The sequence below is a fragment of the Cyprinodon tularosa genome, unplaced genomic scaffold (assembly GCF_016077235.1).
Source record: "Cyprinodon tularosa strain WSP-4 unplaced genomic scaffold, ASM1607723v1 ctg554, whole genome shotgun sequence".
Lineage (NCBI taxonomy): Eukaryota > Metazoa > Chordata > Actinopteri > Cyprinodontiformes > Cyprinodontidae > Cyprinodon > Cyprinodon tularosa.
The window spans coordinates 382791-397654 of NW_024039290.1; the positions used below are offsets into that span (position 1 = coordinate 382791).

The following is a 14864-nucleotide window of genomic DNA, read 5'->3' on the forward strand; positions in this document are numbered from 1 at the left end:
AGCGTTGTTATCACTACTTTTAGACGATTAAATGGATTAACTCATGGTGAAAATGGTTAGACCTTTAAAACTTCAAATAGATGGATTAAATGTTTCTGATTTAATGTCCGTGGAAACTCAAATATTTAGCAGAGAAACCAGTATAGGAGCGTCTGGAAATGTGTAAACTGAGTCCATTTGTGTTTTTGCAGATGTGATAGTTGGGATGGGGTTCGAGAGAGATGAGGTCCGGGAGTCGCTGGTGAAGCATAAATACAATGAGATCACTGCCATGTACCTGCTGCTCGGACGCAAGAGCGAGGTGGAGTGCTTCTGTTTTTTTACTCTTCTATTTTGTCTTTAACCAATAGAATTCTTTAAATATAAAGAATGAATGAACATTATTGGTCAAGAGAAAACCCTTTAACTAATTTTCATCATGCCACATATCTGTATCTTTAAATCTTTATTCACTACTTCTAAGGACAAAGTTTGTGTTTTCCTTTAACTAGACCAATTCTAATGGAGTCAAAGAAACTTAAAGAACATTCATGCTTGGTTCTTATCATATTGTAACTCTGTCGTCATTCTGTCTTTTAGAATGAAGGTACTGAGTCTCGGTCGGGCAGCAGTCTGAGTCTAGCTCGCATACGCCCCAGCGCCATCACAAACGGGACAAGCAAACACTCCACGTCCTCTTCTTCCTCCGGTGCTCAGTCTTCCTCCTCCAGCCACAAGCCTCAGCGAAGCGCCTCAACGTACCACCGCCAGAGACGTCACTCTGACTTCTGTAAGGAGAACCTCTTTAACATTGTGGGCTTTGTTTGCAGCTGTTCTCTCGTGCGGAGTTCCTCAAGGCTTTATTCAGGGCACCTTTTTCCTCCTCCTTGTACTTTGTACCTGTGTTTTCTTCAATACTGTTGACCTGGATCCTTAAGGTTGGTTTCTGACGTAGACTGCTCCCCACCTGGGTCTAAACCTAGACGGTGATCTTGAGTTTGATGCTCAGATTAAATCTGTGGTCAGGCCCAGATTGTTTTTACTCAGACAGCAGAACAAATGTAAAACATTCCCATTAAGGCTTAATTTAGAGATTTTAATCCATGCTTTTATTACAACTCTGTAAGAGTACTGTAGTGATCTTTATTTAATTCTCAGTATTTCACTTAGTTTTTTAAATGCATATAAATGACCTTGAGATTTTAGTAGAACATTTCAAAGAAAGTGTTCCCTAAGGTTTTGCCTTCCTCCAATAGGTGGTCCAGCTGCTCCTGGGTCGGCCCACCCCAAGAGAAGTCCCAGCGGCGTAGGCGAAGCAGCCGCCCTTAAAGAAGAACGGTTGTCCATACGTAAGCCGAGCAGCACCACCGTGGGCTCCCGCAGCATCCCGACCCCATCCAGTCCCATGGTTAGCTCCGCCCACAACCCGAATAAAGCTGAGATACCCGACAGGCGCAAGGAGGTGAATTCAACAGTGGTAAGTCCTGAATGAGTGTGGTTGGGTGGTGTCGTTTAACAGATTTGTGGCGTTTATTCACTCATCAATACAACAGGTACAGATGGTAGAGACCTCTAAATCTGAATAACCCAATGTTCTCAGATTACAACATACTGAGGCAACAGTTGAGAATATATCACAGAATAAAACAATATTTTGTACACCAGTTTTTATAAGGAAGAAGAGTGTAACAATGAGTAATTAAAAGAAACGGAGCAGATCTTCAAATTGTGCGCAAACTAAGCTTAAAGATCTGAAGACAATAATCTGATTATCTGTTACCCCTTGCTCACACTGGCTCCGGTGCGGTTACCGAGCTGACGGAGACCGCAACTCCCGCACACCCCCTCTCACACCGCCCTTTTGACTACGGTGCGGTGCGGCTCTGCGGCTCCGGCAACAGGTCCGGAGATTTAACAGAAGTTCACTTGAGTTCACGTAACTTCACGCGATAACACGGCCTAAATAAGGATATTTGCGAGAGCTTGTTGCGGAGGGCTCCGGCACGCCGCAATGATAGCTTTCTTGCGGAATTTTCTGCAGCGCTGGAGTGTCTCGGTAACCGCAGCCGGACAGCTCAGCAGCCGGTGAGAGAGGTTTACGTCTTTTTAATGACTTGGAATCACTGCGGCGCCGCACCCACCGCACCGCAACGGTAAGACCGGAGTCGGTGTGAGCCTGGGGTTAAGGTTTTGCACAGCAGGGGGTGCAAACATATAGAGCATCAGGGAGAGGGCAGCACTCTCAAAGATCTCAGATGAAGTCTGATGAGTTTTCTGATCAAATATCTGAATCGCACTCATCCACATCAGCATTAGAAACCAGATCTAATGGAGCATAATAATGTTTGTTTTGAAATACAGAATAACCTCCCTGCCAGTGCCATGACTCGAAGGAACACCTATGTGTGCACAGACCGATCCGGCACAGACCGATCATCGCTACTACAAAATGGCAAAGAAAACAGGTAAGATCCAAATTTTTTTTGTTCCGTTTGGATCTTTGGATCTTTCTTCCCACAGAGAAACATAGACAGGAACTGTTGGTGCAATACTTCTATGTCCAGCGGTGCAGTGGGAGGTGCTGTTGTCGCATAGCAGGAATGTCCTGGGTTTGAATCCAATTCTGTTTTTTTGTTTTTATTTTATTGTGTTTTCATGCCCCCCTTTCCATGTTTTTTTTTTTCTCTGGATACTCCATCTTCCTACCCCATTATTATGACTATTAGATCAATTGGTGCCTGCTTGGCCCAGTGTGATTCTATGTGTCTTGTGATGAACTGGCCACCTTTTCAGGGTGGAGCCTGCCTATCTGCTGCTGAAAGCCAGAGAAGACCACCAACCCCCTGAATTTGGGGTTCAATTTGGGTACCTGCTCCCTTCTCAGGACTGAAGCGCTCTGTTCTAACCCGTAGGCTAACAGCTGATTTATACTTAGAAACCAGGTCATCGGCGTGTGTGTCACATTTCCTGCAAATGTGCACCCGCCCCTTCCGCAGACACTCTGGTGCAACTCTCCAAAACTGTAGGTGACCACTGGCAGTGCCGCAGACAGGAGGCCTCTAATTGGTTAAATCTACATCCGCTCTACACTATGCGTATTTCCTGTTTGGTACCTTACCGGCTTGTTATGTTTGTATGACCGCCATTGTGGAAAACAACTCATGAAGAGGGACGAGCTAGAAGAGCGAGGTGTGCGAGAATGCTGGGACCCTTTTTCCACTTGGATCCCTGCTCTTTTTCGCCCTCATGTCCCTCCGTAGTTGCACAGATTTGCTCCCAGTTCCTCATCGCCTCTGCTGTATCTTGACCCACAATTAGTTCGTGATTGGCTCTCTTGGGTTGTGGCATGTAATAACATAGCGTAGACCTTACTTCATTATTCGGCATAAATGAAACATATCTGCAACAAGCTCGCTGCGACACACTGCTGCGGGAGGATAACCAGCCCTTAACACTAATCCGTGCTCTAGCTGGTTGGTGTGTTCAAAAGACCAATCCTCTAGCTCTTAATTTATCCCCCTTCACTGTTTCATTCAAAGTTCTCAGGTCACCAATACCACTGGCTTCACAGCTGGCCCACATCGCAATGCTGCCGCTGCCATGCTTGACTGTTTGTGTCCCGCTACTGTCACACAGATGTTGCAGCAGAATCCAGTTCCTGCAGCCTTGATAGTTAGTGGTTACCCTCACAGATTTCTTATAGAGATGCACCAATCCGATACCTGGATCAAAATCGGCTCCGAATTGACTAATTAGTTTGAACAGATATTGATTTGATCCAATCCAGTCAGTTAACATGAAATAGGTATTTCTTTCTTTTTTGGTGCCTTTATGTTAACAAATAATATACAGTGCATTTATGTTAGAAATAAAAGGACAATTAAATAAAATGAAAGGATAAACATATAATAAGCTCACAATTTGGAAATATCACTAGATGTTGTTTTAGTTTTTGGATCCAAAACCTTCCTCTTTGTTTAGACCTCCTAAACAATCGATCTGACCTTCTGCTGTTTGTCACATTGACTCATGAAGCGAGTGTCTATCTGCAGAGGGAGTGTTTGTCTAACCCAGATTTTAAGGAGAAACAGCTTCAACTGTTCATGTGAGTTTTTGATGTTTGTCCATCCTTTTTTCAAAGCATAGACATCATTCTCATCGGTTTTCATCTCACTGAGTTTTCTGATTTTCCGTTTTTTTTGGTCCATAAAAGCTCAACCCTCCCCCCCTCTGTCTGTTTATCAAACATTTTGTCAAGGGGCCCTTTAAACAAATAAGAGACAGTGGTATTGATATTGGAACATTATGCTGAGTCACTGTCCTTCTGAAGATTGTTTCTTTTGGGGGTTTTTTCCCTCCACAAACACTGAGACACCACACGCTGTTTGATTCAGGTATTACACAGGGGCAGCCTTTTGTCTTGGTTTTATGATTCATCAGGTGTTGATGGAGGAAGAAAACGGTGTAGGAAGAGCGGAAATTTTAGGGGGAAGGAGAGGAGATAGACAGGAGAGAGCAGTCGGACAAGGCTGGGGGGGTGGTGTCCTAACGTGACCCTCCTGGTTTCCTAGACCTCGTCAATGTGATGCTGTTCCACATGGCTCGATGGGACCATCACGTGTCCTACTCACTAACACGCTCCGTAGCACATTTAAACTGTAGGTAACTGAGGGTATGTTCAGAGCAAGTCAACCTAACTGTCCCTGATTGTGACTCGTCTAATTGAGTCACATCCTAAACCGTCCCACCGTGGAACATTCAGGCTAAAATGCTTGAAATGTACAGGTTCACACATCCCTAAAAAAATCAAATCTATAAAAAATGTCACAAAGCTAAAACTATCTGTATTAAATGCAAGAAATTAAATAAAATACAATGTGCAGTAAAGAAAAAAAGATACACTATAAAGAAGAAATACTTTGTTTAACAAATCTGCATAGATTAAATTAAATTCAGTTTGGGGGATGACTGAAAAAGAAAGAACAAATGACCATGGTTATTCTTCTGTAAATAACCATTCACAGAAAAAATACACACAGCATGGATGTAAACACAAACCAAGTTTTTTTGGTAGCTGTGATGCTTAGAAATTCTAACAGCTGCTGGGAGAAAGGATCTGCGATAACAATTCTTTATTGAATTAGGACACATAAAGCCGGGCTTACACTGTACGATTTTTTTTGCCCCTCTCGGCCTTACTTTCCAGTCATGCAAGTATTTTTAAATCGGGCCGACTTTCAGCTTGATCGTGCATTGTGTAGTGTGCAGCGCGGGTAACGAGGGGCGATCAGCCTCTCACGACCAGCTCCCGATCAGGAATCGTGAGGTCAGGAGAAAATCAAACATGATGTGAGCAAATTGCCCAGTGCGCAAACAAGTATTTCTTCTTCTTCTTCCTCTCAGATGAGCACACAAAAGCATGGTGGGGGTGCGAGTGAAACGGAGTTCTTTCTGTAAAATTGACAGACCATAGTAGCCCACGTTTGCTCAGCCATGTCTATGAATTTTTACACTGCGATTAAAAAAATCGCAGTGTACGCCCGGCTTAAATATTAAACTGAAGGAGAGCTTCATTTCAACAACAGCTTTTTAAACGGGGTGTGAGACTACAGTCCATCCGTCTCCTAGAACCTGTGCTGTGTTCAGTGGGCAGCTGCCCCTCCTAAGATGGAGTATGCATGTAAAAGAACAGCAGATTTTATAAAGAGCCGTGATCACTGACATGAGCTTGAGCTGAGATGACCAGGTTAAGTTGCGTTTGTCTCTGCAGGTATGGCCTTGGTCTTGATGGCGCCCACTGATGGGACTGGGCTCATCATTAGTCTGTCTGCCTGGGTTTTATGATCTGCTTTAATTGGTGTGGATGAACTAAATCAGCAGGGGCACCTTTACAACATTTAGTGTGAGCTTCCTGAAGGAATTTATCCGTCTACGTGGTTTTTAAAACAACTCGACTTTAAATAATCTCTGCGGACTTTCATTTCTAAAACATTTACAAACCAGTTCAATGTGTCTCTTAATTGCTTAGAAATCCATGCAGAATTCTTGCATACTTCGCAGTTTTTGTCTTAGCGCTACAGAATTCATTCCAAAAAAGTAAAAAAAAAACATCCACTGTACTTTGTTTCCGATTTTTAATTGATCGCATCCAAAACAAGTGCAAAAATAAGGGAGGCTCTTGGCCTGAGACGCCCCAGGAAGGGATTCTAATAGTATGTTTTATTTCATGCCATTGCTTTTAGTGAAGAGGTGATGAAGAAAGCAAATTGTACAAATAAAGCTTAAAATCCTTTATTAGAAACGTACAATTTATTGGAATGACTATGACCTGGATGACTGAGAATATTCACCAGCACAGTGGTACAGAATACAGCTGCACACAACCCAAGGGCAGATGTGCATAAAAAGAGAGAAAAAAATATCTAACCCTGATTCATGCATTGTTTAATGTTAGCAGATAAAGTAAAACTCCTCACGTCATTTTGAATTTAGATCTACTGCAGCTTTAGAAGTTAACACTGTTGTCTGACGCGCCTCCTTTTGAACCGGCTCTCCTGTCTGTTTCTCTGTGTGAAGCTGAGTCAATCGCTTTTATTTTCCTCTCACTGTCGGTCATCACCAGCCGGCCCGTTTGCATCGACGTTAAACGATTTTGCTCTGTGGCGGCTGCTTATTCTTACCTCAGCTAATGGGTCTGCCCCACTTGAACTCTGTGTGGGTGTTATCTAGAGCGTTATGAAAAGCAGCCTGAGGCCACACTGGATGGCAGGGTATGTGTGTTATAAAGTGTTGACTGACAGGAAGGAAATTAGATGTGAGGCAAACGAGGGGGAGGACGGGGGGGGTCTTCAGAGACCTTAAACACAAGAAATTGAAGAGACTGTTGGACCAAAGGTTGTTTTTTTGTTTTTTACATATTATTCTTCTAACGCAGATTCCATATGGTCACACGATGTAATTCTACATTTGTACTGAGAAAGATTAATTATTTTATATAGCTTGCAATTACTTGATATAAAACCAAATATTTTCTATAAGCACAGGTCTTGGATTCACCTGTTAAATTTCTCTTCCCTTCTTGTGTTTCCTCCAGTACCTTATCCCACCGCCTGCCCCCGGCCTCACCCTCCTCCCACAGCATCGCCGGCGCCTCTGGGGTCTCGTCCTCCACTCCCTCATCCCGTCTCTCCAGGGGATCCACGGTGAGGAGCACGTTTCACGGAGGTCAGATCCGAGACCGTCGTCCTCCATCGCACGCGCCGCCGGCTTCGCCTACGCCATCTCACGATGCCAGCCCGCTGCCCCACGTCAGGAGCCGGGCGCCTTCCAACCTGCTCAGCAAAATCACCTCCAAGCTGACCCGCAAGTAAGAGGAGATCCTGAACAGTTAATTGAGTAGGAGCGTAGCTTTTACGGACATTGGTATGAAACTGGAAGGAAACGTCCAATATCTGGTTGCAAAACCCCTTTGGGTTGTTCCTGTTTAACGGTTGAGCTTGTTTATTATTCCTGCTGTGATCTCAGTTTCCCATTGTTTATTATTTGAATGTAATGCTTTAGTATTATAATCTTTAACATAAAAGTCATAGAGCTAACTTGCTGCCTGTTACAGTCCTTTCCTTAACCAATACTAACCTACTAGCCTTCCTATAAACAAGGAGGAAACGCAGGCATCAAATCTTGTCCTCATTAATGCAAGACCTGGGTCTAATGAATGTTTATACTAGCTTGGATATACCCTGCTGATTAGATTGATTCTATCTTTAACTTTAAAAGAAAATAGTAAAAAAAGATCTTACGCTGTTTTTTGGGGGGTGTGGTGTCATAACTTACAAGCTACTGTTATATGAAACCCTTCAGGCGATTAAATGATGCGTTGAAAAACAGCAAACTCCACACTTATAAGCATTCTCTGTAAAATATGGCCTTTAATTTAGCCCAATGAATGATTTGAAAAGACCCAAATTGTATCAAATAGATGTAACTAATTTTTCTTTTTAAGTTTATTGAAAGGGAAATTACTCGTTTTTACACAAAATGAATATGAAGAGGCCCCAGTTTCCTGAAAATGGGAAACATAAGAGAAAACTGCAGATAAACCAACAAGCTTTAATCTGTATATTTTATCTTTTTTATAAGGCAGAAAGTGTCCTACATCTTAGTTTCATGAAGTCCCGATTAAATCATATTATTACTACTGTGATTTATCAGGAACTGCAGGATTTAAACAGCATTATAGTGTGCATCTCATGCAACTATAGTGGAGGATCTGAGGTCTGTTTTCCTCCAAAAACCTTGTGAATTATGTGCGCCTGATTTCTGAAACACCAGCAGATTTTTAATTGGATTATAGTTGCCTCTGCAAGGAAATCTCTGGCTTTTCCCCAGACCTACAGAAAGCCTGTGCAGCGGACTGAAGAGAAGAGAGGACAGGAGAGGAGTCAGGATCCTCTGTTTAGATGCTTTGAGAGGAATAACCAAAGATCTCTCTCCCTTTATGTCCAAACAAATGTTGAAGGCTCATTCAATAACAATGGTGACTAATCCGTTGTTTGTTTTAATCCGTTATGGTATACTGTACAAATATATTCACCACTGAGTAAATATGCTCAAATTAAAAGGTGGATTCTTCCAAAACGTTCATTTTGAGCGTATGCTGCTGTAAGAGGGGAGGTGCTGCTAGTGTCACTCAATGGCCTGAACGGCAGTAAAATAAGAGTGAACGCGTTTCAATTATGACACCCATTACTGACCTTGTTTATGACATAGAAGATAATATTCCATAATCATAGACCATAACATAGATCAATTGGATAAAGTATTTAGTTTTTTTGTTTTTTAGCAGCATTGAACCAAAGCTAGAAAGTGACCCAGGTCTGCAGCTCAGATTGACTTACTGAATGTTTCTTATGGTCTGTTGTTCTTGGCTGCTTACTGTTGCTTTATCTGTTTGATTTTTATTTTATTTTTTTACAACTTTGGCCTCTTCTTACCAATCACACCTGCCAGTTTTCTGCCCTCTCTTTGCATTCTGTTTAAATTGTATTCTTCTATATTTGCTTCCCACTCTCTGTCATTCTGTTGTCCCTCTCACTTTGCTTTCTTTCTCCCTCTTTCTGCCTCTAATCCCTTCCTTTTTCTTTTCATTCCTCTCATCTCCTCTTCACTGCCTTCTTTTCTTCCTCTTGCCTCGCAGGGTCACTCTTGACCCTTCTAAACGTCCGAGCTCAAACAAGTCCGTGTCGGGCTGCACCCTCCCACAGGGAACAAAAACAGTTAGTAAGTCTTCCTTTCCCATGTTTTCTGGCTGCATCTTGTCTGTTTGCTTGCCCACCCCACCAGTGCTTCTGTGGTCCCGCCTCCTCCCTCCATGTGCTGTCCGTTGCAGCTCGGGGTTCAGTCGTGCAAACTTTGTCCTGAGGTAAAGCTGCTTTACATGTAGGAAGCGTAATCTCTGGTTTAGCTCAGTTATAGCTGGAGGGTTCTGGTGTAAATAGAAGCATTTCAGTTACCACATTAATAACCTTAGTGTTCAAAAATTATTTTTGAATTGATAGTTATTCTAAAATAGTTGTGGTTTTTATGTTTCCCTTCCAGGGAAAGGGGGACATTACTTAAGACTGACTGCTTTTTCACTTCTGTTTTCCCCAATTGTATCTTTTGTTCTCCATTTTTGTTTTTGTTAGAGGAAGGGTACTGGTCATTTTACCCCTAGGATTTGTTCTGGGATATGTAGAGAAAGCAAGATGATAGGTGGAAACGCACAGGGAATGGCTAAACGGGCTGCAAACACATGAATGATTCAAACTCCAACGAGTGCTAGCAGAAAAAAGATAGATTAAAAAATATATATATAAAAAAACTGCAATCACAGAAATAAGCAAAAGGTAAGAAGGGCTGCAAATACTGAAGAAAAAAAAAACTGGGAGTTGACAATAAGGTTAGGACCAGACCCTCAGGGAAGGGGCAACCATCACTTCTTAGAACTTAGACATGCACTAAAATACTATTAGTAGCTTATGTATTTGACATACATTGTCATGCATCCACCATGATGGTTAAAACTTGGCGTTTTGGGATTATTTAATATCCAGAGGATCATAATCTCTCCAGTAAGAGACCAATTTAGCTCAATGTGGTGTCATAATAGACTTTTTATTCAAGCCTTGACCAGGATGTCAGCAGACATGTCAGATTTAGGAGTTTCTAATGTTGAATATCGTTAATTATTTTCTTCTTAATAGTCCACAGTAATATTTCTGTTTCCTGTCTTACTAATAACTTGCAGACCCAGTTCTTAACTTTCAGGTAGAGTGAGTGAAAACGTACTCTGAGTCCAAACCCTGGAGAAGGGCTGACCACGCCCACTTCAAAGGACTGAGATAACTTCATATAAAAATATAAAGAAATAAACGCTTACACAATGTTATTTTTATATTAAACTAAGTTGCCTAAAATGATTATAGGGGGCATAATTTGAAACCAATTTATAATAATTTTTAATTGCTGCCGTTCCTCTTTCTCGAGTATTCTTCAGTTTTAACTTTCTCCCACTTTAGGTTAATTTAGTTTTAATAACCGGGTAATACCTTTCTGTATTTAAATGCAGCATTATTGAGACGCATTTTTTAGTATATGATCCACATTTATTATCTGTAGAACTCTAGTAAATCCAGACTAAACCTCTTCTGCTTCTGGATGCCTGTTCAGTTATATAACCAAACCTATTTCTTTTTCTTGCTTACCCTCATTATTTGGTATATTTCCTAATCTGACTTGAAATCACATATTATCTTTTGTGATGCACAATATTCAAGTCCTTTAAGCTGCCTTAAGGCTAAGCCCTGACCTTTAAGTCTAATTTTTGTTCAGTCAGGGAAGGAAACTTGATGTTAAACTTATTTGACTTCAGTTGATCCTTCCTGTAGAACAGCTTCACCTCCAAGCTGCCAGTTTGCAGCTCTCTACCTGTCTGTGTGCATCTGCGTCTGTCTGTGTCTCTGCTGGCTCGGCTTCATGCTTCCCATCTCACTGAAAGGCTGCTAGTGCTGCAGCGCCACCACCAGCTTACAACAGTGAATACACCTTCAAAGTGTTTGTTGTTGAACATGTTTGATTTTCCTGCTGACTGAACGGTAGGGGTGGGTATTGCCAAAGAAGTCACGATTCGATTCGAATCACGATTCACAGGCCACGATGCGATTCTATCACGATGCATCACGATACTTGAATTATTGCGATGCATTGCAATATTTTCTCCTCCATGTTTTGTTTTTTAATGACTCGGCACAGTATCCAACGGCCGGAAATGCTTGTGACACAAGGCAGCGTGCGTCAACACATTTGCAGCGACATCTACTGGACTGGAAGTGGTATTGCACTTGTTTTTGGCTGATGTTCGCCAACCATTCATGCAATTTTATTTATTCATTTTTTTAAATTAATAATCGATTCTTGGCATCAAGAATCGATGCAGTAGATCACGAAAATTAGAATCACGATGCATCATCATCACAATTATTTTGCACACCCCTACTGAACGGTGGATTGAAGCATTAAGCTAGAACAACTATCAGCAGAAAGAAACTTGGTTTGTATAGCAAACACTCATGTGAAGATGGTCTGTGTTTTGTGAATAACAATTAAACTGTTCTAGTTTGAGTCACATAAATAGCATCACATGTTTAAAGATGATCAGAGAGCCCAAAGGGACCAGTAGAGACTTGAAAGAAGGGGATGCATTAATGTTTTTTGAAGAGAAAAACTGATAGTGTTTGCTTCAACCCTTTTAGCTTTAATAGACAGATTTTTTCCCCGCGTCTTCCTGATAAATAATGACCCATCAGATGTAATCAACCTAGAAAAAGCTTTTCCATTTGAACCAGACAACAGAAAATTTTTGTAATTGTGGCTTTATTGTGAATGAATCATCCAGAACCTTCAGGGTCTTGGACAGAACCAGGTCAGGATGTTTAATTATCGGAGTGGAAGGATGCCGGGTGGTCCGCGTGAACCGCTGTCACTTAGGCACCGTTTGCCCAACAATAATCCAATGAAAGTGGGGGTTTATTTTCCATTTCTGTTAACACATCTATATCATGTTTTAATTCAAATCTGTATGCATATGACAACAGTAGGAAGATGAAAAGGGTGTAATTTCCCCTGCCAACCACTAGTTGGTGGTATGTTCTTAAAAACGTCCTGGTTCCATAATGATGGAGACCAGAGCGTTTTCCTACTATTACTCTCTGGAACCTGATCTTAAAATGATCCATTCTCAGAGAAAAGATGCACTGCTTAATAAAGGAACAGTAGGATGGAAACAAAACATCCATTTTCAATAAAAAAAAAAAACAACGTAAAGAGGCCTTAGTTGTAGTAGACTCCATTTTTCCTCAGAAGTCTAACTTTCCTTTTTTTATAATAATTTTTTTAATTAGAAGTTGGAAAGTTGGTTCATAAGCACTGCTAAATTTTCACATAAGATAGGTGCTACTCGCATCAACAGCAGTTAGCAGTACTTTTTAACTCTGACGTTAGCAGTTCTTTATGATGTATGTAGCAAACAGGTACTGCTTGTTAGAGTCAAGATGATATCTTTCAGTCTTGTTTTATGTGCTCAGAATACTGTGCAGGCCAGCATTTTAGAATACAAAGGGTCCACGAGTGGGAAACTGGGATCAATTTAGCTCGGATATTACGTCACCTTAACTTTATAGTTTTGAATTCCAAAAATGATGGAATGCACAATTGGCTGTAATATCATCCAGGAACTAAAAAAAGCACTTTGAGAGCATAGACCTCTGCCAAGCAGGAAATGATTTACACCCACAGCTAAAATTTGCACGTGATATGGATCGTTATAAAATTTTAATGAATTGCTTCTTGCCCTTGAGGCGTGACTCTGGTAAAAGGCACGGCATGATCAGCGCTGCTGCCACCCTCTGGTTTAGGGAGGAACTTCTTGTTCTGCCAAATGTTAAAGAATCCTTTAAAAAATTCCTGTAAAAATAGAGTACTATATTACGACGGAGTGTTAGGACCAGGCTAAATATTTTTTTTATTTCTTCTATTTGGAGAATAAAGTGGTAACATTACGAGGATAAAGTCGTAAAATTATGTTAAAGTCACAACGAGAATAGTCATAAAATTATGAGAATAAAGTCTTAATATTAAGAGATTAAAGTCCTAAAATTACTAGAAGCCAGTTTTGGAACAATGTTGTATAAATAAGGAAATCTTTTGGCACACCAGCATCGAATTGAGCAGGATGTCAAAGTGAATTCAGGCTGCTGTTTGGTGGTGATGGTCAGCTGTCATATGCAGGTCGGAGCCTGTAGCTTTCTTTCTGAAATTGGTTGTTGTATGACTTCATTCTCATAAATATTAGAAATTTATTCTCCTAATCTTGCGACTTTATTCTTGTAATATTACGAATCTTTTCTCGTAATTTTACAAATGTATTCTCAAAAAAATTTTAAATAAAAATAATTACCAGCCCACATTTCTAATAACAGTTAACCTGGGAATTTAGATAGAGAAGAAGCAAATTATGCAGTTTTTTTCGGCTTACGTCTGGAACATGAATAGTTTAGGAGTGACATGATCCCCAAAAATGATAGTTTCAGTCTCTGCTGCAAAGAAAGAGCATTCTGTTAGAATAACAGCATCATTGCTATCCTCGTATTGCATAAAGGCTGCACTGCGCTCTCTATGACCTCTGCAGCCTGTCCAAATCTGGCTGGATCGATTGTGATCTGTGGGCAGCCATAGTGGTACCACCCGCCTGGGATCTGCCACCCCTCCCATGCATTTTCCTTTATATGTGTAAGAGACAATTAGTCTAGTTTTAGAGAATGTGTGAAGGCCGAAAAAACAAAGTAGATTCAGGTTAAAGGGCAACCATAAAGTATTCATGTTTATTACTCAAGTAGAACTATGTACAACCTACTGTTTAAAAACACTTTTGTAGAGTATAAACTTCAGCTTTTTACTCGTGTAAAAGTGCAAAATAGAATTTTTAAAACTACTTAAAATATAAAAGTAAAAGTAATGCAGGAAAAATTTTAAGGATAGTTCATTTAAACCTCATACTAGCTACTGCACTACGCTATTTAACGAATATTTTTCTACAATTCTGGAAGATAACTTCCTTATTCTTAATTTTCTTAGTTTTATAACTAATGGCAGTAGTGTGAAATTGAACTTTGCATAATCTTGAAAAACTATTTATTTTAGAAGTTGGTGCAGAAAATTAATTGTTTTTAGGAAACAATTGTTTTTGTTTTTTATATCAGCAGGCCATAATGAAAATTAGCTAAAATGAAAACAAAACTAATGTATATTTTTTAGAATGTAAGGAGTAGAAGTAAAAAGTCTGAAAAAAATATTACTCCATTAAAGTATAGATAGCCAACATTTCTACTTAAGGTAACAAAGTATTTTTTACGTGTTACTTTGCAGCTTTAAATTCCAGAATGTTGTCTTAAAAGTTTCTGACTTCATCACTGTTTACTGCAAAATTCTCTAATAGTTTTTTATGAACCATACAAAAACATAAATACTTTTTAGAGTTTCTGTTTCTCTCTATAGATGGAATTAACATCACAGTATAAATGGAGTGGATGGATTACAAGAAGCCTTCGTATCTTCATGAAGTCATTAGTCTTGAAAGTTTGTCTCAGTGAGGAAACGAGGAAAAAGATTTCCGCCTGCAGCTCTTCAGCCTTTAACCCGTGACATTCAAAGCATTTAGCATACATGAGCTCTGTACAGGAGCAGATGCTGCTAAGAATCATCTGGGTCTGTTGCAGTCATCCTGACTTACTGACCCGGCATCAATGCTGTTTTAAATCAGGATTAGTTATGTAAGCTGGATTTATCCT

The 14864-nt window shown here is 40.4% G+C and overlaps 1 protein-coding gene across 5 annotated transcripts in view; it reads left to right on the top strand.

Moving 5' to 3' along the window:
- The window catches only part of mark4 (microtubule affinity regulating kinase 4), a 92409-nt gene that overhangs the window by 69113 nt on the left and 8432 nt on the right, over positions 1-14864 (top strand). For 3 of the 5 annotated variants that reach the window (XM_038305257.1, XM_038305260.1, XM_038305256.1), the window contains exons 11-15: positions 192-301; positions 580-769; positions 1236-1456; positions 2341-2444; positions 7073-7345. In XM_038305257.1, the coding sequence (XP_038161185.1) occupies positions 192-301; positions 580-769; positions 1236-1456; positions 2341-2444; positions 7073-7345 (898 nt within the window). Of the gene's footprint in view, positions 1-191; positions 302-579; positions 770-1235; positions 1457-2340; positions 2445-7072; positions 7346-9175; positions 9259-14864 lie in introns of all 5 variants that reach the window. The other 2 variants (XM_038305259.1, XM_038305258.1) reach the window with 1 other exon arrangement.